Consider the following 26,023-nt stretch of genomic DNA (forward strand, 5'->3'; position numbering starts at 1 on the left):
AGCAATTACAGCAATTACATTTGAATATGATGCCACAAGCTTGGCATACCTATCCTTGGCCAGTTTTGCCCATTGCTCTTTGCAGCACCTCTCAAGCTCCATCAGGTTGGATGGGAAGCGTCGGTGCACAGCCATTTTAAGATCTCTCCAGAGATGTTCAATCGGATTCAAGTCTGGGCTCTGGCTGGGCCACTCAAGGACTTTCACAGAGTTGTCCTGAAGCCACTCCTTTGATATCTTGGCTGTGTGCTTAGGGTCGTTGTCCTGCTGAAAGATGAACCATCACCCCAGTCTGAGGTCAAGATCGCACTGGAGCAGGTTTACATCCAGGATGTCTCTGTACATTGCTGCAGTTATCTTTCCCTTTATCCTGACTAGTCTCCCAGTTTCTGCTGCTGAAAAACATCCCCACAGCATGATGCTGCCACCACCATGCTTCACTGTAGGGATGGTATTTGCCTGGTGATGAGCGGTGCCTGGTTTCCTCCAAACATGACGCCTGACATTCACACCAAAGAGTTCAATCTTTGTCTCATCAGACCAGAGAATTTTGTTTCTCATGGTCTGAGAGTCCTTCAGGTGCCTTTTGGCAAACTCCAGGCGGGCTGCCATGTGCCTTTTACTAAGGAGTGGCTTCTGTCTGGCCACTCTACCATACAGGCCTGATTGGTGGATTGCTGCAGAGATGGTTGTCCTTCTGGAAGGTTCTCCTCTCTCCACAAAGGACCTCTGGAGCTCTGACAGAGTGACCATCGGGTTCTTGGTCACCTCCCTGACTAAGGCCCTTCTCCCCCGATTGCTCAGTTTAGATGGCCGGCCAGCTCTAGGAAGGGTCCTGGTGATTTCTAACTTCTTCCACTTATGGATGATGGAGGCCACTGTGCTCATTGGGACCTTCAAAGCAGCAGAAATTTTTCTGTAACCTTCCCCAGATTTGTGCCTCGAGACAATCCTGTGTCGTAGGTCTACAGACAATTCCTTTGACTTCATGCTTGGTTTGTGCTCTGACATGAACTGTCAACTGTGGGACCTTATATAGACAGGTGTGCGCCTGTCTAAATCATGTCCAATCAACTGAATTTACCACAGGTGGACTCCAATTAAGCTGCAGAAACATCTCAAGGATGATCAGGGGAAACAGGATGCACCTGAGCTCAATTTTCAGCTTCATGGCAAAGGCTGTGAATACTTATGTACATGTGCTGTCTCAATTTTTTTATTTTTAATAAATTTGCAAAAATCTCAAGTAAACTTTTTTCACGTTGTTATTATGGGGTGTTGTGTGTAGAATTATGAGGAAAAAAATGAATTTAATCCATTTTGGAATAAGGCTGTAACGTAACAAAATGTGGAAAAAGTGATGTGCTGTGAATACTTTCCAGATGCACTGTAATTTGCCATACTGTAGAAGTACAGTCAACTATACTATATCTGTAGATGGTCTTCGAATGCAAAATTATAAAGGCACTGGTTCAGTACACATTGCCAAGTTCTAGGGTGACAACAAGCACATCACTTTATTAATGTGTCAGTGTCAGTTAAAGAAATAGGCAAATTACACAGTACACTTGCAATTGGGGTTGTTACTTAATTCACTTTAATTAAGGTAAATGTTAGTTATGGTACAGAATAAACTGAGTGATACTTTAAATATTCCTACCTTTTTCTTCTTCTTCTTTCCCCACTTCTATGTGGGGTTAGTGTGTTTGATCAACCTTCTCCAAATGGCTCAGTCCTACTCCTCCTAGCCAGTCAAGATCTCTTCCTTCAGATCTTCTTTTACTTCATCTACCTCTGCTTTGGCCTCCCTTGTTTTCTCTTCCCCTGTACTTCCATTCCCATCACTCTTTTGCCAACATATTCCTTATCTCTCCTCATCACGTGTCCATCCATACCACTTGAAACTACTTTCTTGTACAATCTTAGCTATCTCTCCCACTTTTGCTGTACCTCTGATTGTCTCATATCTGATTCTGACTTCATTAAAACTCCGCACATCCACGTCAACATTCTCACTTTCATTTCTACCACATCCAACTTCTTCTCCTGTGCTCAGTTTACTAACCATGTCTTAGCTCATTGCTGATCTTCCCTCCATTATAAAAATCTTACCTTTAACCTCTGCCTTAATTCTTGGATAACACAATACTTCTGACACCTTCCTCCAGTTGTTGCACTCGCACTGCTTTTGAATGGTTAGCTCTGCATCCAAGTTTCCATCTAAGGCTACCACTGATCCTAGATATTTATATTTATCCATTCTTTTCAGTAGCTCTCCCTGCGGACTATCTTTTGAATCCTGATTAAACCTCATATATTCCATCTTCTTCCTATTTTTATTCATCACTCTATCTTCTGAAGAAAGCCCTTCTCCAATCTTCCAACTTCCTCTACACTTCCTCTTTTCTGGTGCTACACAACACAATGTCATCAGCAAAAAGGATACACCAGGGGGAACTAGCCTTTTATCCCATGACAACTTTGAGTATTAAAGTGATATTTTAAGTATGATTAAGTATTTTAAGTATTATTGTTCAAGCATTAAAGTAATACTTTAAATATTCTTAACATTTCATTACTGCAGAGTGATTCTAATGGGTTATCATGTGCTACTCACGTAATAGTGGAATAAATAGTGCATACCTTGATGGATGTGTATACAATCCAATCACTTTTGGTGTTAGAAATGGTTACCTTCTTCTTGCAAACTCAGATTGTCACGCTGCTCCATACTGGCAAAGGTATCTGCAAGCATTATAGGGCTGATGGCAACAATTTCCTGTTCAATGTTTCACTGTAATATATCCACTGTGCAAGGCTTGTTCTTGCACTGTTTTCCTGTCACCACTCCCAAAAGGAAAAAATTCAGAGATTTCAGGTCCGGCAATGTGGTGGCCATAGTCCCACTGAAATGACCCTATTGCCAAAAAACAATTAAATCTGTGCCATGTTACGAGCTGACATTTTACAGGTTGGCCCATCTTGCTGGAAATAACCTTCACTGATCTCATGGTCATCCAGGTCACTCACTAATAAGTCACAAATATTCAGGTACACATCAGTATTGATGGTGGTGGTGAAAAAAATGGGGCCTATGCGCAATCGAGATATTGCGCGCCACAAACCAACCTTTTCGTCATGGAGTGGCTGCTTGTGAATTGCATATGGATTACTGCTTCCCCATATTCATATATTTTTCAAATTCACATAGCCCGACAGATGAAACCAGTCTCGACAGAAGAGCACCATGCCTCTGTTGTTCGTACATTTATCTAAGAATACTGTGATCTTTATTTAGTTTTGGATTACTTCATTAGACAGTGATATGTTGTACATCATAACTAGGGCCCCGTCCAATAGAATCACCTTCCATTTGTAATTTATTGTCTTCTGATGGCAATGTGTGCGTTAGGTAAATCCTTGATTCTAAATTGTCACGACTGGTTCCTGCCATGCTGTACAGTGTTTCAGAGGTCTGTAGCGATTTAGGGTTGGTGCAGGCTTTTAAAAATGGTGCAACTCAGACACTGAAGTATAGCTGAGCAGGAGTAAGGAAAGACGTGTGGCCACAGAGTGCCTAGTGAGGGAATTGTCCAGTTCATTACTTGGGAGCATGAGTGTGATCGGGGCAGCAAAACCTCTTTAGCAGTGAAGGGAGAAAAAGCAAGAAGAAAAAAATGAGAAATGAAAGAGCAGAATCTTAGTGTAAATGTGTGAGAAAGCTGGTGAAGCGAAGGTAGTATCACTCAAGGATGAATCAAACCTGAAAGGTGCAGGATTGATCAAGGATAGTGAATATCTTGCAAATACGGGAAAAGGGAGCCAGTATCTGTGGGTCTCAGTGAGTACCGACGGAGGTGGCCAGGATAGGAGCCAGAATGAGGACCAGGTTTGTTGAGGTCTCTGACTACTGAACTGACCTGGAGGGTGAGTAGTGGGGACAGAGTGAAAAAGAAGTGCTGGGGACAAGATGGGAAAAAGTGCATTCATGTTCTATCAGTTATTCCTGGTTTTACTCCTGGATTTAGGAGTCATAGTGGACTCTAAGCTATCGACTTCCCAACAGTGTTCAGAAGCCATTAAGAAGGCTAACAGAATGTTAGGTTATATAGCACGATTTGTGGAGTACAAGTCCAAGGAGGTTATGCTCAACCTTTATAATGCACTGGTGAGTCCTCATCTGGAGTCCTGGATGTAGTTTTGATCTCCAGGCTACAAAAAGGACATAGCAGCGCTAGAAAAGGTCCAGAGAAGAGTGACTAGGCTGATTCCAGGGCTATAAGGGTTGAATTATGAGGAAAGATTAAAAGAGCTGAGCCTTTACAGTTTAAGCAAAAGAAGATTAAGAGGTGACATGATTGAAGTGTTTAAAATTATGAAGGGAATTAGTACAGTGGATCGAGACTGTTATTTTAAAATGAGTTCATCAAGAACACGGGGACACAGTTGGAAACTTGTTAAGGGTAAATTTCGCACAAACATTAGGAAGATTTTCTTCACACAAAGAACGATAGACACTTGGAATAAGCTACCAAGTAGTGTGGTAGACAGTAAGACTTTAGGGACTTTCAAAACTCGACTTGATGTTTTTTTGGAAGAAATAAGTGGATAGGAATGGCAAGCTTTGTTGGGCTGAATGGCCTGTTCTCGTCTAGAGTGTTCTAATGTTGTAATGTTCTACCTATTTGTTGAAGTTTATGTGTTGGTTTTCTCTTCACTGCACTGTTTTTAAGGACAATTATTTAGCAAAGTCTTTTTTTCTGTACTGCACTTGTGGACACTGTTTGCCTTTTTCTTGTGAATAAAAACACACTTTACACCATAAACGTTTTGCTGTGCCCTCATGCACTAGTCCATCCTTGCTGATGAATTACCAATGCCCCTGACAATGGATGATGCCCATGGCTTTGGGAATGAAGCATCATATCTTACTATACAAGCAGAAATGAAAAAATACAAAGCTTTAGATCTAGAAAGTAAACATTTTAAAAGGACCTGGGGATGCGAATTGGCTAGATAATGACTTCCACTATATGACAATGTACAGAAGTAAGTTAAAAGATCAAAAGCACAAAAAACAACAGATCTGGAGTCGATGCTTCAAGCTGTTATTAGATGTGTCTAAGATGCTGGCTATAAGATCTTGAAAAATAAACACTTCTGTGCTGGAGTACTGTTTATAGACCACTGCTCCACAGGTAACTGTGGTCCAGGTACGGTAGGTGGTTTTCTGTTCTGTGTATGGACCTCATTGAATTGTCAAGCAAAACCAGAGGAGGTGATTTGTCTTTAATAAAGTGTTGTGCACATTTAATAGGTAATTTTTATTAAATTTGAAATGAATACTTAAGATACCCAAATGTTAAAGGATATAAGAAAGGTAACATGATAAGAAAAGGGTAAACTACTGTATATAACAATTACTGTATACCCTGTCAGATGAGGATGAGGAAAGGTTCAAAACCCATTTCTCCATTATAGGGATAGGCACCTTTCCCGAATCATAAAGAAAGACATACATAACAAAAAACAAGCTTAACAGAATAGGCAGAAGAAGCAGTAAAGTTGTGCACAGGGTGTGTTGGTAAAAAAAAACAAAAAAAACACATTTCACACATCCTGAAGACAGATTTCAGCTGCAGAAAAAATAAGAAACTATGAGGAAAAATGGAATAAATTAAGCAAAGAGGCTGGAAGGAAAGGAGATCCGATTCGTCATACAAGTCCCCCAGCCTACAAATCCCAGAATGGCCTTATACGGAAACTAAATAGATTGACCTCCAATATTTTCAATCTAGTTGTTTAAATAGAACACAGAGGGCATCAGAGGAAGTTGGTTAAAGATAGGTTTTGTACAAATGGTTAATTGTTTCTTCACAAATGGGACTGTGAATGCAAAAGTATACCAGAAAGGTCAAATCTTCACTTTATGTTAATTTAAGATGCAATACATGAAGAGGAATGGGTTTCTTATGCTATGTTGAATAGTATGTGGTTGAAAAAATTCTTCAACACTCACTTTAACATGAAACTGAATTATAATGATACTCTGTAGGAGCTGCATATTTTGGTTTAGAAGATAAACATGGACTTGAAATGTTGGTACATGCAATGGGATAAATGTGACATTCTGGTTCTAAAACCAGCATTATCTGCTGTTAATTGCAGGGTGCGATCACGATCACAGGAAGGGGATGAAGGAGAGCCTATCCAGGAGCGATTCTTTAGACCTCACTTTCTTCAAGCTCCAGGAGACTTAGTAGCCCATGAAGGCCGACTTTGCCGACTTGACTGCAAGGTGTGTTATTAGGAATTTAATTTCATTACAGTATTCAAGTTCAAGGACTTTACTTATCATTCAAAACCACACTCCACAGTGCACAGCAGAACAAATTTTCATCACCAGATCAAATTATGTACAAGAATAGAGAACAAAAATAAACATGAATAAATAACAGAATTACCAACTAACAGTACTTACCATTCAAGTCAATCCACCACATAAACTTAATCTTAACAAGCAATAACAGATATTAAACAATTAGTTTATTTTAAATAATAACACGGTATGGAAGGTGAGACTATATCTATAAACAAATTAACTAAATCCCTAGCTGGATTTCTTAATAAATAACTGGACCACTGTTTTACTCCTTTATCTCTAAAATTCCACTCCTCCAGGTCTGTCTCATTAATATGTCTCATGCCTCCAACATTTTGGCCATTCTCATTGCTTTACAAAAGTATTTTTGTCCTCTCCCTCCTAACTCTTAGCTCATCTACTTTAACTCTTCCAGGAAGTGTCCTGGTTCACATCTGGGAGGCATTTGGAGTTGTTAGGTCCATCACTTAATAACATTATGCTGGCATCTTTGCAACCCTGATACATGAGGAGGACTTCTTCTGCTGCCAGCCTTTGCTAATTTTAGACAGAACCACAGTAGCCAATTGTCATCTGGTGTCTTAGGGGATGGGGGTCCCAACTCTGGTCCTGGAGGATCACAGTGGCTGAAGGTTTTCATTCTAACCCTTTTCTTAATTAGTGACCTGTTTTTGCTGCTAATTAACTTACAAATTAATTTTAATTGACTTTTTTGTAAGATTTGTTCCCTTGAATTTCTTCATCATTCATCTGAATTGTTTAATTTCCTTCCTTAAATGGAACCCAAATAGAAATGAGATGTGAAGTGAGTGAGCCAACAGAAGACCAACTAAATCAGAGACACGAACTGCAACCAATTTCACCCCAACCAGTTGCTTAATTAGGCGGCGACTCTTGTTGTTTATTAAACTCATTCTTAATTCCATGGCTTGTTACTGCTCACATTGTACAATGGCATACATTTTTGAATCAACATTTGTTGATTTTTATTTTTCTAAGAGCACTGGTAAAGTGTTTCGAGGACCTGAGCAGATCAGCATTCCTGAGACCTTCATCTTTCTTTATTTTCAGATATTGTATGATGGACACAGTTTGCTGGTCATGTTTTGGCTCATTTGGTGTCTCATTATTGTTTGGCTGCTAATTAGGAAAAGGAAACAACTAAAGGGTCTTAGTCTTTAATAGCAAGTCAATTAAAATTAATTGAAAAGAAGTTAATTAGCAGCAAAAACAAGTCACTAATTAAGGGTTAGAATGTAAAACTACAGCCACCGTGGTCCTATAGGACTGGAGTTGGGGACCTCTGTCTTAGGGGACACAGCTCCTTTGTGGCCTCTGTGTAATGCATCTTTAGCACCCATCTTCAGAGCACTGATAAACATACAATGTTTGTGAATTTCCCCCGGGGATTAACTTGACACCAAAATCTCACCTCTAGTTAACATATGCTAGGATTGCACAATTAATGTTACTTTATATTCATTTATTATTTTACCAGTATTTTGATTATGTCATTTTATTTGCATTTTCTGTGTTTACTTGTTCATAGGCACCGTCATCTTTTGTTTTGATATTTCCAAGGTGCTCCCACTTCGTATATTTGCTTTCATGGACACTGCCATTTTAAAGCCTTGAGTCTCTATTATGCTACATCATTGCCAGGCACACAATTTTATAAAAATAAAAAAAAAAAGGGATAGATATATATATATATATATATATATATATATATATATATATATATATATATATATATACACTCAGCAAAAAGAAACGTCCTCTGACTTTCAACTGTTTTTACTTTCAGTAAACTTAATGTGTAAATATTTGTATGAACAGTAAAAGAGTCAACACCATAAGACATAAACTAAAAATGTTTCACAATGTGTCCCTGAATGAAAGGAGGCTCAAAATCAAAAGTACCAGTCAGTATGTGGTGTGGCCACCAGCTGCTTGAAGTACTGCAGTGCATCCTCTCCTCATGGACTGGACCAGATTTGTCAGTACTTGCTGTGAGATGTTACCCCACTCTTCCACCAAGGCACCTGCAAGTTCCTGGACATTTCTGGGGGGAATGGCCCTAGCCCTCACCCTGCGATCCAACAGGTCCCAGACGTGCTCAATGGGATTGAGATCCGGGCTCTTCCACTGCGAGGATGATCAGCTGTCCTTCCTGTCTCCCTGTAGCGCTGTCTTAGGCGTCTCACAGTGCGGACATGGCAATTTATTGCCCTAGCCACATCAGCAGTCCTCATGCCTCCCTGCAGCATGCCTAATGCACGTTCACGCAGATGAGCAGGGACTCTGGGCATCTTTCTTTGGGTGTTTGTTACAGTCGGTAGACAAGTCTCTTTAGTGTCCTGCGTTTTTAGAACTGTGACCTTAAATGCCTACTTTCTGTAAGCTGTTAAGGTCTTAACGACCATTCCACAGGTGCATGTTAATTAATTGATTATGGTTAATTGAACATGCATGGAAAACATTGTTTAAACCCTTTACAATGAAGATCTGTAAAGTTATTTGGATTTTTAAAACATTATTGTTGAAATACAGTCCTGAAAAAGGGACGTTTCTTTTTTTGCTGAGTATATATATAGTGGAGAGTGGCTGGGGGTGCATGGATTAAACAGTAATATAAGGGAAAGAAAATGTTAAGAAAACTTTTGGTTTCACCTCTACTTTGTTTTTTAAATCTACGTAATAGTCCTTGCATGTGATGTTTCATCAAATTTTTCATTGTATTGAGTTTGGCTACAGTAGATTATCCTTTGCCATAAATCTAAAATCTCTGACATTGTGATAATGTTAACATGACGTCATAACAGCATATCTCCAGATAAGCTACTTAAGGGTGTCCCGGTCCTTCTGCCTGCACTACTCAGGTAGTACCTACTTCTCCTTCTGACCTGAAACCCACTCTTTGGGTTCCAGTAACATGACAAGTTATGCTGTAATACATTAAACAATAAAAATCATAGCTGCCTTTAATAGCATTTACAAAATTACACCAAAAAACTGCAATGCTATACAGTGTTGGCCCACAGCTGCTCCAACAAAACATTTAAAAACACTGAGCAGTACCATCTAGTGATGGTTCACATGCCATATGCCATTTCCCTCAGCCTTTTCCTATTGCCTGTCCTAAATTCTTTTGGGCTTATGGTCTGCCAAGTGTTGGTCTTTCTTAAAAATGACTCCTTGGTAAGTCATTTATTTTGAATAAACTTACTGGCAGCCCACTCTTCTGATCAAATTGGCTAGTTCAATCTTCAGAGTCAGGTTGAATTCACCGGAGAGAATGTTAAAATAGAGGTTATCTAGGAAGCTGTACAATGATTTGGCTAAACTGAGGAGCACATTTATTAACAGACTAAGACAACTGTGTTTCTCCAAGGAGCGCTATGTGAGGACATACATACCCTCAGCCATCAGGATCTATAATGAGTTACTCCACAGCCAATGATGTCTTGTTCCCTGTTTGCTGAAAGGTACTGAGCTGGCCTCGAAGACATCTTAACAAACAATGAAACTATGGTCAATATTCTGTGCCAATGACTGTCATCCTGTATTATAAAATTGTAATTTATACTGTACATATGCTCAATTCTAATCACTTTACACTTAGTAAATACCTAATTTACACTTTGTTAATATACTTATAGATGATGAATATTATATGTGCATTTCTTACCTTGTTAGAATACTCAAGATTATTATGTCTTGTTCTAAGTATTATGCGTGCCTTTTTGTCTGCTGCTGTAGCTCATTATCTATCTATCTATCTATCTATCTCTCTCTCTCTCTCAACCACCCTTAGTTCAGGGGTAATCTTCTTTACTTCCTCCAGCTGTTTCATTTACTGAGTGTAAATCCATAGTTGAACAACCACAGGAAATAAACACCTGACAGGGATAAACACCCAGCCTGTACTGTACTTCACATCACTACTTTTATAATGGTGTAATTACGAATTGTCATGCTTATTACTTTTCCTTTTCGTTCTTTCCAGGTGAGTGGATTGCCAAATCCTGATCTGATGTGGCTCCTGAATGGCAAACCCATTTACTCAGACAACAACCACAAAATGCTAGTAAGGGAAAATGGTGTCCACTCTCTCCTCATTGACCCACTGATGCAGAGTGATGCTGGGACCTACACTTGCATTGCAACCAACAAAGCAGGGCAGAATTCCTTTTCCCTGGAGCTCTCTGTTGTAGGTATGAGTTTGTGAAATGTTCTACTTTTTCCTCTTTAAAAATTGAATTGCAATTGGTGTGGCAGACCACATATCCGAAAAGCACAAAATTGATCTGTCAACTTAAATGCCTTCTTTGTCTCAATTAATTCTTGTGCTATCAATTACTGTCAATGTCAGTGTTACAAGAGCTGATTTGTTCTACTGTATTCTCTTTGGTCAAATGCATCAAATGTAAATTCCCAACAAACTTTTCATTCATCTGCTCTTCTCTTCCAGTTAACAATCTTGATGTCTATAAGTTGTTTATTTGAAATTTCTCTTTTTCTCCTCCCGAGATATGCGATTGTGCATATATAAACTGTAAGATACAATACCTCTACACTACAGATCAACCTATATTAGTTTAGTTGATGTATTTGTGGTTTGTTATTCTTTAATCGCACTTGGTCTAAGTAAAGCTAGCAAACACATAATATATGTAAACCATTCCTGCTAGCTTGTCATAAACACATTGTTTAGGGTGGAGATGGTTGGTCAAAAAATCATAGGCCACAACATAAATAATAACTAGCCGATGCCCACTGTAGCATACGGCGGTGTAAGAATAGGAACGGAAAACGGTGAGAAAGGAATTCAGAAATCAAGAAGAAATAAATACTTCTTGAAAGACACAGTGTGCATGTAGAATTTCCGGCCAGGCAGGATTACATGTGAAAGTGATAAATAAATCAGGATTTCCGAATTTACGTACTATGGACATGGCATCCTGATAGTTTTGTTGCATGTATCTTGGACTTCCTGGAAATGTGGACAGTAATATGATCATTTGTCCTACACGTACGTTGTTATTTTCAGCGTTTGCTTGCAGTGCAGTGCGTCTGATAGTTCCACGTGCTAATCTGTACGCGTAAAATTGGCATTGAGTAAGCCTCATTCGCTTGGCAGTTCTTTTATCTGGAACATGTTGTAAATCTTTGTGCCAGCCAATGTCTCCGTAAGGGAATAAAAGTGGGATCGCAATTCATATTGAGCGTGGAAATATGTTTACAGGAGTTGCCTATGGGATAGATGCAAATGTCCCTTTCGGCAGGCGTTTCACCATCTTCACCGCCGAAAATTGCTGCAACATCGGTGTGACATGTTGGGCATTGTATTGTCGTAAATCCTGCCCAGGGTCTTCCTTGAAAACCATTCATACAGATGCTGTTGGATTGGACTGAGCGATTTCATGCATACATTTGTATGGTTTAGCGAAGGGGTTCTGAGCATGGAATCTAGCTGGAGAAGTAAATTTACGCTCCATGCAGAGTTTGCTTTATTTTGTAAGCGTACTTCAGTAGCTTGCACTGTGTCAAAAACATACAACTGTCCATATCCTGGAGAGGTAGAAGTTTTAGCTTATAGTGTAGAGATTTGGTGAGAAATTTGCCCCTGTATTTTTAAACAGTATGGTCTGTGGCCAGGAGGTTGAGTTATCTGTGCACCCATGGAAGCAAACGCTAGAGAAGAGTTGTATTCTCGAATGTGTTAAAGATCATTTTTAGCTTCTGATGTTTGCTCTGTAAGAAGCTGTTGTAAAGACACACGTGGCTCCCGCAAAGGTGGTAAAGCTACTTTACCGTTGTGGCAGCACCTCAAGTACTTGTTGGAAGTATTACGCTCAGCAGGCCAGTATAGTGCATGACATGGAAGACAACGAATAGGAATCGAGAAATGCCGCGTCAACTGCGTGTGGGTGGGATCAGTTTTGAAGTGGAAGCAAGACGAACCAGAAGAGAAATATATATAAGAGATTCTGTTTGGCTGCATTCAGTAGCCTACATGTGATAACACAGACTGGTCATTGGCTTCCAAAGATGCAGCAGCCGAATTCTCTTATTAAATGAAGTGTTTGTGGAGTCTGGACTTTGATACCAGTTGGAGTGGAACTTTTCATAAATATAGTACTGCAGTAGTTCTGTTGTGATAGACCATTGATACACTGAGGACTAGTATCAGTATTTGTTTTTGCACCGTTTATAGAAATTTTAAGCCAATACCATTTATTGATATAATCCAAACCCATATTAAAACGCTAATGTGGAGTGCAACCTATAGTGAAATAACAAATGGTAATAAGGCTATTTTTCCCAGAAAAAATAATTAATATATTGTTAATGTGTGTTGCAGATTTTTCACAACTATTTTTCACAATTGTGATATACTTTTGTTTGTTTCGACCAACATGAAATCGCTATGTGCTGTATGATGTTCACTCTGAATAGAAAAACTTATATGTACAGTAGACTCAGAAAGGATTCAGACCTCTTTAGTTTCTGCATATAAAAAAAGTTGGAAACCTTTCTGAAAATATGGGTAACTATGTGTAGATTGATTGGCAAAAATGGTAAATATATCCATTTCAAAATACATCTACAACACAATAAAGTGTGCAGAAGCTTAATCCACTCGTAACATGAATCTGCAAAACAAAATCTTAATCTTGTTGTTATCAACATACCTCAGACATGCAGAAGACGTGTTTCTGAAATCAGAATCTTTGCCTCTTTGAATTGCAAATAGTCTTAAGGTCTATTAATTAGCTTTAGTGTCTTACTGAACAACACAAGCTTTCTGGGCAAATACATAATTGAAAAAACAATAATTGTGATATTCTTCTGTAAAACATGATATTGACCTAAAATGTCTTCTGTGCTGAAACAGCAAAAGAGGTTAAAAAGGCCCCAGTTTTTCTGGAAAAGCTGCAAAACACAGGGATACCTGAAGGGACTCCGGTGAGGCTAGAGTGCCGAGTGGTGGGCATGCCACCTCCTCTGATCTTCTGGAAGAAAGACAATGACACCATCCCAGTAGTCAAGGAGAGAATGAGGTAAGGAGATGTCAGAGGTGACAGAATCAAAATACCTCTTGAGCATATGATGATGTCAAAGTTCTGGAACTGTCAGGTTAAACTATGAGCAATCCTTTATATGTGTCTAAACATAGATGGCTTTGCAATATTTGTTAATCACTTTGAGCTACATTGAAGTTATGAAATGTAATACACAAGTATGAGTAATATTAAAACAATAATGCTGCCATTTTTTCATTTTAAAACTCATGGTCCCTCATCATTTAAAAGATCAATTTTGAAGGTTCTCTCTTCAGATGTTAGTAGTGCCATTCTTTTCTGCTAGGAATTATGGTGTCATTTTTGATTTCTCCCATTCTTTCTGAATTTCTGTGAAGTGTTTGAAACATGGGAAAGGTATTATATAAATATAATGTATTATTATTATTATTATTAATGCCTAATCATTGTTCTTTGGCTATAGGCTTTTATTCTAGCCACTTCCTTAATAAGAACATTTTTTGCTCTTAAAGAAGCATGTTATTACATTTAATTAATTACTGGGTCTGTTGTTACCAACTTTAACTTTACTTTTTCTGAGATTATCAACAACATTGTTTTTACACCAGTACGTATGGTGCAAATCCCCTACTTTTATCTCTATTATAGTTCTCTCTCTGCCTATGTATTTATTTAAACACATACAGGTGCAAATGGAGCTTGGTTAGCTGATCTGGTTTGGTGTTTTTAGATCTTTGGAAATTAACAAGTAATTGAAAAACATGCTTCATGGTCTTAAGTGGAAAGACAGCTTGTAAAGTTTAAATCAACTTCTGTGTTCTAAAAGCTGTGATGACATGAAACAAATTTCTTTGATTCAGAGAAAAGTAAATCCTACACTATTGATGATTTTTGAGTTTGCAGCCAGAGAGTTAGAAGAGATGCTATCTAAGTGAGTTCAACTATCAGCAGATAATGAGCAAATACTGCCAAGTGGCATCCCCAGAACTGAGGTTATGGCTCTAGAAAAACGTGTGGAAGCCAATTCATTTTATTTAACTAATTTGACGATTTGCAAACTATAGTGTATTGTCTAAGTTTTAAAAATGTGACAATTAAATAGGTTAAAGACACCAAGTAGGTGGTTTAAAACTGGTTGATATTTTCTTTACTGGTAATAACAAAAATAATAATACTTTATTTTATGCAGATGAATCATCTTCACTCAAGTGTTTTGTGCTTCTCCTGATCTATCCTGCATTTATAGGGATTCATAAAAACATGTCAAAGTGAATATCATTAAGTCATTCATGTGAATATTTAATTGCTTTGGTATTATTTTACCAGACCATTTTTTAACAATGGTGGCAACATTGGCCAATGGGTAGCACTGCTGCCTTGGTGATCCAGGTTCCTGGATTCAAGACCCATGCCTGGTCCTTGTCTTTGTGGACTTTGTACCTTCTTCCCATGTCTGTCTTTGTTTCCTCCCACATCCTATTAATGGGTGATTCCAAAATGTCCCAATATGAGTTTGTGTGGCTCTGCGATGAACTGGAACCCCATCTATGGCCATTTCCTGACTTGCCACAAGTTCTGTCTGATTGGCTCCAGCTATCTGAAACACACTTCAGATTGTTATGTTATTTTTTATTAGTTAGTCCAACCTCTGATCAATGTTAGTTTGACAGAAGCTGTCACACATTTTCAACATTCAGAATGATTCTAAATAGTTGTACAATTTATGCTACAAGTTAGGCACTTTCTTTAGAGAACTAGAGGCCAGTCTGAACTCTGTACCTGGGGATGGACAGAATCTCTGCTAAAATACCAACCCCACATGGTGAGGGGCAATGGTACAGCACATGTGATTTGATGTTCAGAAGCCATTAAGAGGGCTAAAAGAATATAAGGTTAAATAGCACAATATATAGATTACAAGTCCAAGGAGGTTATGCTTAAGTTATATAACACACTGGTTAGACCTCATCCGGAGTACTGTGAGGATTTTTTGGTCTCCAGGATACAAAATGACATAGAAGTGCTAGAAAAAGTGCACAAAATAGCAACTAGGCCGATTCCAGAGCTACACGAGATGAATTATGTGGAAAGAATTAAAGATCTAAGCCTTTTCAGCTTAAGCTAAAGGAGATTAAGAGTTTAAAATTGTGAAGGAAATTATTCCAGTTGATCTAGACTGTGACTTTAAAACTTGTTAAGGGTAAATTTAAAACAAATATTAGAAAGATTTTGTTCACGCAGAGAATCATAGACATATGGAATAAATTATCAGGATATGTGGTAGACAGTAGAACTTTAGGGTCTTACAAAACTTGACTCAAGGTTATTTTGGAAGAATTAGGTGGATAGTGCTGGAAAGCTTTGTTGGGCTGAATGACCTGTTCTCGATTAGAGTGTTCTAATGTGCTAAGCACCTTATTTTCTTTAACTTATTTAATTTTTGCCAATTATTATAAAATATTTTTGATTGCCTAAAGATTGAATTTTGTTATAAATTGTAAAGGTAGACAACAGATGTAATATGCATTATTGCGTGTCCTGTGTTGTGTTTTAAACTGGGAGTTTTTGTATATATTTTAGTGTCTCTGCCTAGTGTGCAGATTTTCTAATACTGCAAATTTATGTTTTAATCCCAGCATGCACCAGGATGCCACAGGATATGTTTGTCTGCTGATTCAGCCAACCAGAAAAGAGGATGCTGGTTGGTATACAGTATCAGCTAAAAATGAAGCAGGGATAGTATCCTGCACAGCCAGGCTAGATATATATGGTAAGAAACTGACAGGTTAGGGATTTCTTTTAAATGCCTGTTCTTGTCTAACTGCTTACCTATGCTTACATTTCTACACTGTTTTTTTCCCTTTTACAGCATTTTTTTTATTAATTTATTTAATAAGGTTTTATACTAATTGTGACACCTTTAAAATTAACAAAATCTGGACAATTAATGAAAATGCTATATGTTATTTACTCATTAATGCGGCTTCAAAAGCATGGGGAAAAAATCGCATGAAGCTAACAATATGAAATTACAAGAAAAAAAAAGATACTGGTAATACTTTAAAAAATAAACACAATTATTATTAATACTATTTTTCCTAAGTTCCCTGGGAACTCTTCAAAGCTGAATACACTGCATGTTAAAATTCAACACTGTCTCTTACAACCAGCTAAACAGATCCCACAATTTGACAATTTTCAGTTCGTACTGAATGTCATGCCAGTGCAAAAAAAAAACATATCAGATACTGAAATTTAGCTTTTTGGGAAATTGTCTATTAACAAAATTGAAATCTGGAAAGTGTTGTTGGGGTGGTATGTCACCTTTTCAGACAGGCAATCCTTCTTTTCCTACTAGTGTGTAGACATTTGTTCATGGTGCACAAAGTGCCCACTACATCTTTTTTTCTATTATTTTTTCACTCTGTTAAAACAAAGCACTAAGGATTCACAGGTATCTCTGTTTATTATAACGTTTGGATCTGAGTGAACATGTACACCACCACCTTTGATAGGAGTGGAGTGATAACGTCAAAAGCTGGGAACCATATGGCTAGTAATCGGGAGTCATTGCCATAAACAATATGACAACTCCCATTTAACATACAACACAAAAAAAACACCAAACAAAATGGCAGTTTTATGACATCACAAAATAATGATTAAACATTATTAGCAACACAAATAACATTAAGTCAGAAAATATAAAAAAAAAACACAACAGAGTAATCCTAACATGTTCCTGGGTGTCTAATATTATTCAGTTTTAAGCAAAATAGCTAAGATACATTTGCCCACTTTGCACATATCCTTGTGTCTCATGTTGCCTTAGACTAACTCTGTAGCTGCTTCATTACGCGTAGTTCACTTCTCTTTTTAATGCTCATTTTTACTATCATTTCTGCTAAAGCTGAACTGAAATAATACAATTCTCCGCCTTTGTATCCTGCCTCAGCCTCTTTTCTGCTAGCAACACCACTTGGAGCACAAGTTTACAGTGATGTATAAAGAGTTGACTTCCAGTGTGCCATTACAATTTATCTTTAGGTAAACATTTGACTTTTTTCTTTGTTTTCCACAGCCCAGTGGCATCAGCAGATTCCCCAGCCAATGAAGAAGGTTCGATCATCGGGTAGCCGGTATGCTGCCCTCACCGGTCAGGGGCTGGACATTTTGTCTGCCTTCCCTTCAACAGACAGCAGCCCTTCACCATTCTCCCCTTCAGCAGAAGGGACTGTAGAGAGTGAAGAGCTGTGAAGATGTCCATTCTAAGCTCTCTGAACATGGCATGGGAAAGAGAGATTGTGGAGGGAAAACAAATGAACTTGGAGACTGTGGTTTGCCAAGAGCCAGTTCTCAGAGCATTTGCTCAGTCACATGCAATCAGCACTAAAACAGCTAGAGCTTGAAGCTTTCCTTCTGTTTGTGAAGCCTTTTACTTTCCTCTAGTACCATGCTGCAACTGAAATGAACAGTTTAGTATCGCCTTCAAAATGCTGGATCATAACTGCTAGACACAATATGTCAAAACACTACTTGTGGTACTTGATGTCCCAAACATCAATGGCGAATACTTGTTTGGTAGGGGTTGTTCCCCCAAAATGTTTGTATTTCACTTTCATGTAAGTACAAGCAGCATTGTGTTAAAAAAAGCTCTAGCCAATAATTCACTCACAATACATCGTTTCAGACAGTTGGTTTGACAGGTATTTTAAATTCATACATAGAAAGAAAGCTAAAGTAGTGTATGCGTACACACACACAGCAAATTAATATCAGTTCTTAAATTCTTTGTGTTGAGTTGATATGTGCAAATAACACATTGGTATGCATAACTTTACTGGTATACAAACAGCACTTATACCATGACATACCATTACTCTTACCATATTGTTTCAGATTGTTTTTTTCTGCCAACATGTCTACATTAACCGTACGGCACATATAAAATGCAGCGATTCCAATAATAGACAATTTACCAACTTGAACTTGTAAGTTAAATGGGGCAGACATACAGTATAGTGGTACATCCACTTGTTCACTTAGTAATATGTGCCATCCCACTACACTGGTACATGACAGAGCAGATCTGAATGCTGTAATCATGCTGTCTACAGAATTGTGACAATTAATTCATATATATATATATATACACACACACAGTCATTGACACGCATTGTGTATTTTGGTCATTTTAGAAACTTGTTCCTATCTTCATTTTTGTGTGGTCAGCATTTGTGAACACAGCACCTCAGTATATGCCATGCATTATAACAATACCACATTTCCTTTAATACACTGTTTTTTGGCAGACATGGCAGTCATAATTTTTTATACATAAAGCACAAGTTTACAAATCACTAACAAGTTACCAATTATAAGTCCAAACAAGAGGACAGATGTAGAGTGCACTTGTTCACTCAGTATTGTGTACTACTGCGTTGCATTTGCATGTGAACAAATGTTACATGAAAAATGGATTAGCCAATCTAAATGTATAAATATACACAAAAATACTTACTTTTACACCATATTACATGTACATATAAAGAAGACAGCTCTCAAGTTACAGTATGAAGGGTTGATGTTCCAGGTAACTGTGTGTATCTTTATTTTATGTGTGCATTGAAACCACATATGTAAACATAAGACATGTACTTGATTGTAGCAATCAGTATATACAAAGTTTACACTGACAGCTTTTTTAATTAGATATTCCATATATTTGCCATCCGCAGCTTTATTGTTAATGAAGGACACACAAAATACAAACCTACAAATCACCAACATGTTACTAACGTTAATGCAAGACGTCTAGTGTGCTCGTTCATTCATTGATGTGTATGAGTGGCACCGTTAGGCAGTACATGCCGAATACTATGCAAAGTATCGTAAAGAACAGGTAACCCAATGACCTCCATTATAAACATACAAATACAATATCTGTAGTATTAACTCAAATAAACAGACTATATGAACAGAATCTATTACATGTACATTATGTGTGTGAAAAATATTCGACAATATGGATACCACCCATCTGACTTTTTGAACCTGATGAAGACAATACAGTTTTCCTTCATTCTCACCTTTAACAGAAATTACAAGCACATGAAATAATAAGAGCAGACAAGCACAATTATAACCTCTGAAATAATTTTATTTCTGATAGTTAATTTTCATATTAGGTATCACATATATAATATAAAGTGTGTTTATTCAAAAATGAAATATATATACAAGGTGTCTGAAAGAACATTATGAATGTAGAGAGTTGCAATCCAACAATACTTTGTCTGAATGGTTTGTTATATTTATTTGAGAATTGTTGGATTTATCCTACCACTCTGCTGGCTACAGCATCATGTTCAGGGTCTGTGCAAAGTCCCTGTGATGAATGACATTTTTTTACTGAAGATCGCTTTCATTTAGTTTTGCCATTTGTGGCCTTAGATCTTTTACAGTGCTTTCAATGAAAACAAAACAGTGAAGGCCACCATGTGGAGTATTTTAACAGCTTGCAGATTTATACTGGTGCAGTTTTTAGGATTAAGACTTCTTTTAAGTATTCAGATGTGACAGGCACCCACTGCAGGTGTTAAAATACTTGCCTGCATTTTAGTACCATGAATGTGATAATGAAGTAAATTCTTTTGGAGTGTACAGTAAATATATTTTTACAGCAGCAATGCTTTGGCAAGTGGGTGTTAAAAATTGATGCCTCACCTTTTCTCTTCAATTCCCTTTTTCAGTGACTGGTTTACTGTGCAGTGAGTAATGTCAGCCAATTGTTTTATATGGTGCCATTTATCAAGAACACTAACTCTTTGTTATAAAAATGTGATAAAAGAAGAAAAAGACCACCCCTTAAAATTGTAATACTCTTTAGTTCATAAAAAATAGACAGATCATTTAAAAATAAGTAATCTGTTATTCCTGCCATAGATGTCACCATATACCTGTGCCTGCCATTTCTTGGTGCTGCTTGTTTAGTGGTGTAAATCAGAATATGGCGCATAGAGAAAAGACTTCCTGTGCTCAAAAACAACGTCAGATATAATACCTTACACGTAGATTGTCTGTTAATAGAATAACCGAATGCCTACCACTAAAAGAATGTGATAATAATGCAGATGATTAATATTGAAGTATATTGGGCTGGATGTGCGTGTCTGTCTGTCTGCTTTTTTTCAGAATGTAATGATTGTTTAAATTTTTTAAATGGTAACCTTAAAAAAGTTAAAGGAATTAAGTTAGACATGCTTAGAAGTGATCAAGAGTGTGTACTTAGATTATCGGTTTAAAACGTCAACCACCAGACAGACACTTTTTCAATTTAAAATTTAGCTACTTAGGTTTTAGTATAGTTCACTGTTCAACTGAAAAATAAGTTGTACATAAAAATGAGAAATAAGACAAAGGTAAGAATTTACAAATGTTAACTGCAACTGCCTCCCACCTCCTTCATTGCATGACACAAAAGGACTTTATATGTAGAATACAACACAGTTCAGGCAGACACTTATTCAAAGAATGAGAACAAAGGCTGGCGTCTTCAATGTTTTGTTCATATGATACACTATGTGGGTCATAAACATCCATGGACATGAAAAGTGGAGATTTCTTTTTTTCCATTATAAGATTGCTTGAACAAAGTCATAAAGGAAAGTTTGATTTTCGCCACCATCCCAATAAAAAATTGTATGTGAATATTTTAGGTCTATCTTGATCTTCATTTTACCCTTGTGGTTACTAATATAATACAACATATTATGCAAAACATTGCATAAGTATCTTAGTATCACTGACCAGTTTGTGCTTGAGGTGTTTAAGGAAGTAAATGATGGTTTGTGGATAGATAAATGTAACTGATGGCTCATGACTGTTCCTCAAATTTCCATCATTGTTGGACAGTTTTGGCATCCTGCATTTAACTGCCAAACAAAACACTCTACCAATTACAATCCCCATGGGGTCTGAACTCCTTGGCCATAAAAATTACAAATCTAGCCTAACTGACGTTTTGAATCCGGAGATGTTTGTTTTGTTAACTTTTTGGAGTTCACGGTATTGCATATTTATGATGTCAGCGCTGGCACAGCACAAGTATTATTGCTTTGCAAATGCATATACCTGTTAATGAATGACATCACACCATTTTGTATAAAAGTAAGTGACAAACAGAGCTTACTTCTATCATGAAGGAGGGATGCACTCTGCTGGTAAAACAGGTTTTATTTAAAAGTATAAGACCCACTGCAAGTTTTTGAAACCAAAGTAGAAAAACCTTCTTTGTTTTCTTATGGTTGTTTTGACTCAGGATTTAAGGAAAGTTTCTTTGGTGTTAGGCTTGGTGTTTTTCTGTTTTTGAGTCGGTTCAGCTTAAGCAGTTTAGTCTAAGTTTGGCTAATTAAATACTAAGTACCAAACATAGGTTTTCAAAATTCTGTTTTTTTTTTATTTTACCTGTCTGTAAGATCAAAGGAGTGGGTTTAAGCCAAACTGCATTTTATTCATTAGCAACAAAATATCACTGGCTGTCTGTATTTACTGCTTGAGTAACAAGTATAGTGCAGTGGTGTTCAGTGCAGACTAAGACATTGCACCTTGTGGCAAAAAATTCCTTAATATTCACTTGAAAAATGTAAGCACCTGCCCTGTCCACTATCAGTGTCCCATTTTAGAAAGATGTACCACTATGTCTAGCTCTTTACCCCTGCTGGACATTTATAGCTGGCCCTATGCAATACAGTATTTATGTGACCACTGAAAGGACTTTGCACCCTCCAGCTTTATCCACACAATTCATTAATTTTAGGCAGACAATAACTACAGGATAAAATGGTAGAGAAAGCTCCTGTAAAGTATCTGGCAGACATCGTAAGAGATTTAAAAATTTACAAGAGTATAGGAAATTTGAATAAAGATTCACAAAATGTTCTTTGGTCTGTTTGTGGAAATTACAAGTGCCTAGCTATTTAAATGTCCAGCATTATTAGGTTTCAGTGCATTTACTGTTTGTTTTTAACAATTGTGCAAAAAATTTGGAGTCTTATCAGCTAATTAATCAAGTCATATAGACCTGTTTGTCAGGAAATATATTTTACTTAAGTTTTTCATCACTGTTATTTGTTTTATTACAATTTATCGTTACTTTGGGATGTCATTTTCTTTGATTCATGACAAGTGTAGCCATATTTTTAGCAACAATACACTAAAGACCCGTCGAAAAACTTGAGACTCATTCAAAGTATTATTATTGGTTTGTTTGCCTTTGACCCTGCATTAGTTTTGACCACAAGTTTCAGTTGTCATCTTGATTCTTCTGCTGGAATAATAACATGGTGAGTCCCTGTGTGTCACTGTCTGGAGTTTACTTTTAATTTTATTACAGCCCAAAAATAAATGAAACTTCGTTTTGGGAGGTTTTAGTGGTCAAGGCATTTTGTTATCACATTGGTTTTTTTTAATCTGACACATTTTTAATGGTGTTTAAAACTAAGTTCTACCGCAGTGGTGCTCATGTTGAAAACCCTTGACAATCCGTAGTTAGGGATACATTCACGGGTTACCAAGTGACATCTCCCGTAAGTCAAACGGAGTGACATTATCAACATGCTAACTCATCAGCATGGAGCGTTCGTTGTCCAAGTTTGTGGATACTACCTAAATAATTAGTTTTTGCTTGAGCATTTAAAAGAATCTCTGGCTTTTAACTTTTTTCTGCTCCGCGACTATGGCTCGATGCACATTTTTTGGTTTCTGACATTCTCACTCTGATTCTGTACTTAGGATTCTCATCTCACATCATGGACTGTGTTACTAAATCTTCTCTTACCGCTACCTTAGCTAGCTATTTTTTTTAAGATCCATTTTCTGATTGCCTCTCTAGTCAAAGCGACCTGCTTTGTGCAGTCACTACACTGTGCTTAGACGTTTGCCTGTTTTTCTAACAAGACTTCTCACAAAACCCTTTAACTCCCTGCCACTAAGCTCTATTTAGGCAAGCTTATGTCCAACACAGTCTTACCGCTGTTAAAGATGTATTGTCAAATCAATTCTGTAAATGTATGTAGATGAGAATTCTGACATTGATCTCCAGATTTTTTTGACCACAAGTATTTGTCTTACCATCATTATGTGTGTCTTCATCTGAATAACCTTAGTAAGTCTACTATAGCTGAACATGTATAGGTGCATCCACATGGGTTTATGACCTAGACTTCTTAGACCCTGAGGTTCTCTGCACAGATCAAACAGTGAGGCTAGACACAATGATGAAATTAATGAAAACACAATGGTGAAATTACTAGAGAATCAAGAACTGAAACAAAGAAAAGAATCTGGTTACATCATAAGAATGTGCTCTCCATGATTTCAATGATTGTCGTTATTAGTTTGAAACAAGCTCCAGTAGGCACAGTGCAGGAGAGACATTTAATAAAATAGACAAACCAACAAACAATCCAACCAAATTCTCAATGAACAGTGTATTTTAAGCAATCCATCTTCCACCTTTTCTTCACATACTGACCAGAAGCAGCCACCCATTTGCCAGCTTGTCTCTCCAACCAAGAAGTTTCAATGGGTAATGGATTCCTCTCTAACATAACCTGGTCTCACTCTGGATTTGAAACCCACAGCCTGCTTCCTCCAACTTTGCCTGCTGAAATGAAGGATTGTTCTTGTAGGTCAGAAGGTTTCTGTTACTTTTCATACAAGCAGCTCATCCATATTGATCCCCTCTTTATAAAAAGGTAGGGTAATCTGCATAACTGAATTGAAGTTTATGTTTAAATGGATTTATATGTGAATTAACATTAGTATTTTATATTTGTAAGTTTGTGTCTGTTTTCTATTATTACAAAAAATTATGAATACAAAAAATATTCTGTAATTATGATACTTTTTTGCTGTAGTAGTATAAAATTTAGATGGAAAATCTATTTTATGCAATAAGAATATGAAGCTCATAGTTCTGGTTATTCCACCATGCTTCAATAAATCAGTCACAGGATGTTGGGTGAAAGTAACGTTTTAACATGCAAAGCCTCACAATGACATGTCTGATGAAAAGGGGTCACCTATGCAGGTCAGTTTCTTCTTAACAGGATTTTAAAAACTCAGTTGTTGGCAAATATGGCTGCTGTGATCTAAAGCAGGTAATTTGCACAGAATGACGAGTGTAAGAATGTTACAATTTTCATTCAAGAACAATTCAGGCTTCATATAGGATGTATAATAAAACATTTTTCAGATATGCTTTCTGCCAGTTTATGCTACATTGTAACGTGTGTATACAGTACTTTATTTTCAATACACACATGCTAGGATGAATTTTCGCTGTGTTAACTTCAACTGTATCAACCATAAGAAAATGTTGGACTGTTCTGTGAATAAAGTTCTATTTATTCCAAGAAAAAGAAAAAAAAAAAAAAAGGTTTGTTTTTGCCATGATTACTTATAGATCACTTTTTTAGGCATACCTTGTGCAACTGATATGCAGCAAAACCATTACAACCCCAGTAACTCATAAACAAGCAATACAAAAAACAAATGTGTTTAAAAACTAAGTTGTCTTGAAGGTTTACTCTGCTCTGTGGGGCCCTTGAGCAAGGCCCTTAACCTGCAATTGCTGAGCGCTTTGAGTAGTGAGAAAAGCGCTATATAAATACAAAGAATTATTATTATTACAATATGTACGGTTATGGAACTTTGAAATGTTTGCTCAAACTAAACTCTGAACATACTTCTTAAAAAACAGATCGGTAAACCAAAACCAGCTATATTAGGGCTTCTCAAAGAAGCTGTACTAAATCATACTAAAGAGCTTTGAAATAAGTGCAATTATAGCTGTTGAATTTTTTATGTGATACCTTCCATCTTTTAAGTGATGCTGCCGTAAGCTGCTAGGTAGAAATACAGGAATGTGTAAAAAAAAAAAAAAAAAATTATTAGCCTGGAGTACATAAAATTAACATGGGTTTCAGATTAAGAAAAAGATGGTAACGGATATTCAGCACTTAAGAAGCAGCTGAGAATCCTGCCCTCTAGCAATCACACTCTTGATGGATCAGATCGTATGTCCCTCACATTAGACCAGTGACCTCTTGGAGGCTATGTAAGGTGAAATGTATGATGAAAAACATTGAATTGGTATGATTCGTTACAAGAGTGAAGTGGTATCAGACATCCTACTATGTTTCATGCAACCAAACAATTCTGCACAGTCTTTTCATTGGCCACCTTGAGACAATATCTGTTGGGTGCCATTACAGTGTGTCATTGCACTGCTTAGTGCTCCTACAATGGTCAGTGGGAGGCTACAGTACCATCTTGATCTCAAAGACACCCTACACTGTGCACTTGGATTGACACAGAAATGAAATGGGTCACATTCTTGCTCCTGCAACTCCAAGATGTTTACATTATAACTAGTGTTGTATTTAATGATGAATCAAGCAGCTGTTGATGATGTGTGTGATAGGATTAATAGAAAAAAAAACTCACCAAAGGTACATTAAGCCCATACCCAAGTTAGTGATGAAAAACTTAATGATTATCATTACTGACAAATAGAATAGAAAATAAA

General features: G+C 37.2%; 1 protein-coding gene across 5 annotated transcripts in view; it reads left to right on the top strand.

Annotated features, from left to right (window-relative positions):
• Positions 1 to 23,529, top strand: part of mypn (myopalladin) — a 357,752-nt gene extending 334,223 nt beyond the window's left edge. For all 5 annotated transcript variants that reach the window (XM_039735149.1, XM_039735165.1, XM_039735157.1 and 2 more), the window contains 5 exons: positions 6,169 to 6,298; positions 10,392 to 10,599; positions 13,284 to 13,449; positions 16,068 to 16,201; positions 17,513 to 23,529. In XM_039735149.1, the coding sequence (XP_039591083.1) occupies positions 6,169 to 6,298; positions 10,392 to 10,599; positions 13,284 to 13,449; positions 16,068 to 16,201; positions 17,513 to 17,688 (814 nt within the window). In that variant the 3' untranslated portion in view covers positions 17,689 to 23,529. The remainder of the gene's footprint in view (positions 1 to 6,168; positions 6,299 to 10,391; positions 10,600 to 13,283; positions 13,450 to 16,067; positions 16,202 to 17,512) is intronic.
• The last annotated feature ends 2,494 nt before the right edge of the window (positions 23,530 to 26,023 follow it).

The sequence above is a fragment of the Polypterus senegalus genome, chromosome 1 (assembly GCF_016835505.1).
Source record: "Polypterus senegalus isolate Bchr_013 chromosome 1, ASM1683550v1, whole genome shotgun sequence".
In the NCBI taxonomy this organism is placed as follows: domain Eukaryota; kingdom Metazoa; phylum Chordata; class Cladistia; order Polypteriformes; family Polypteridae; genus Polypterus; species Polypterus senegalus.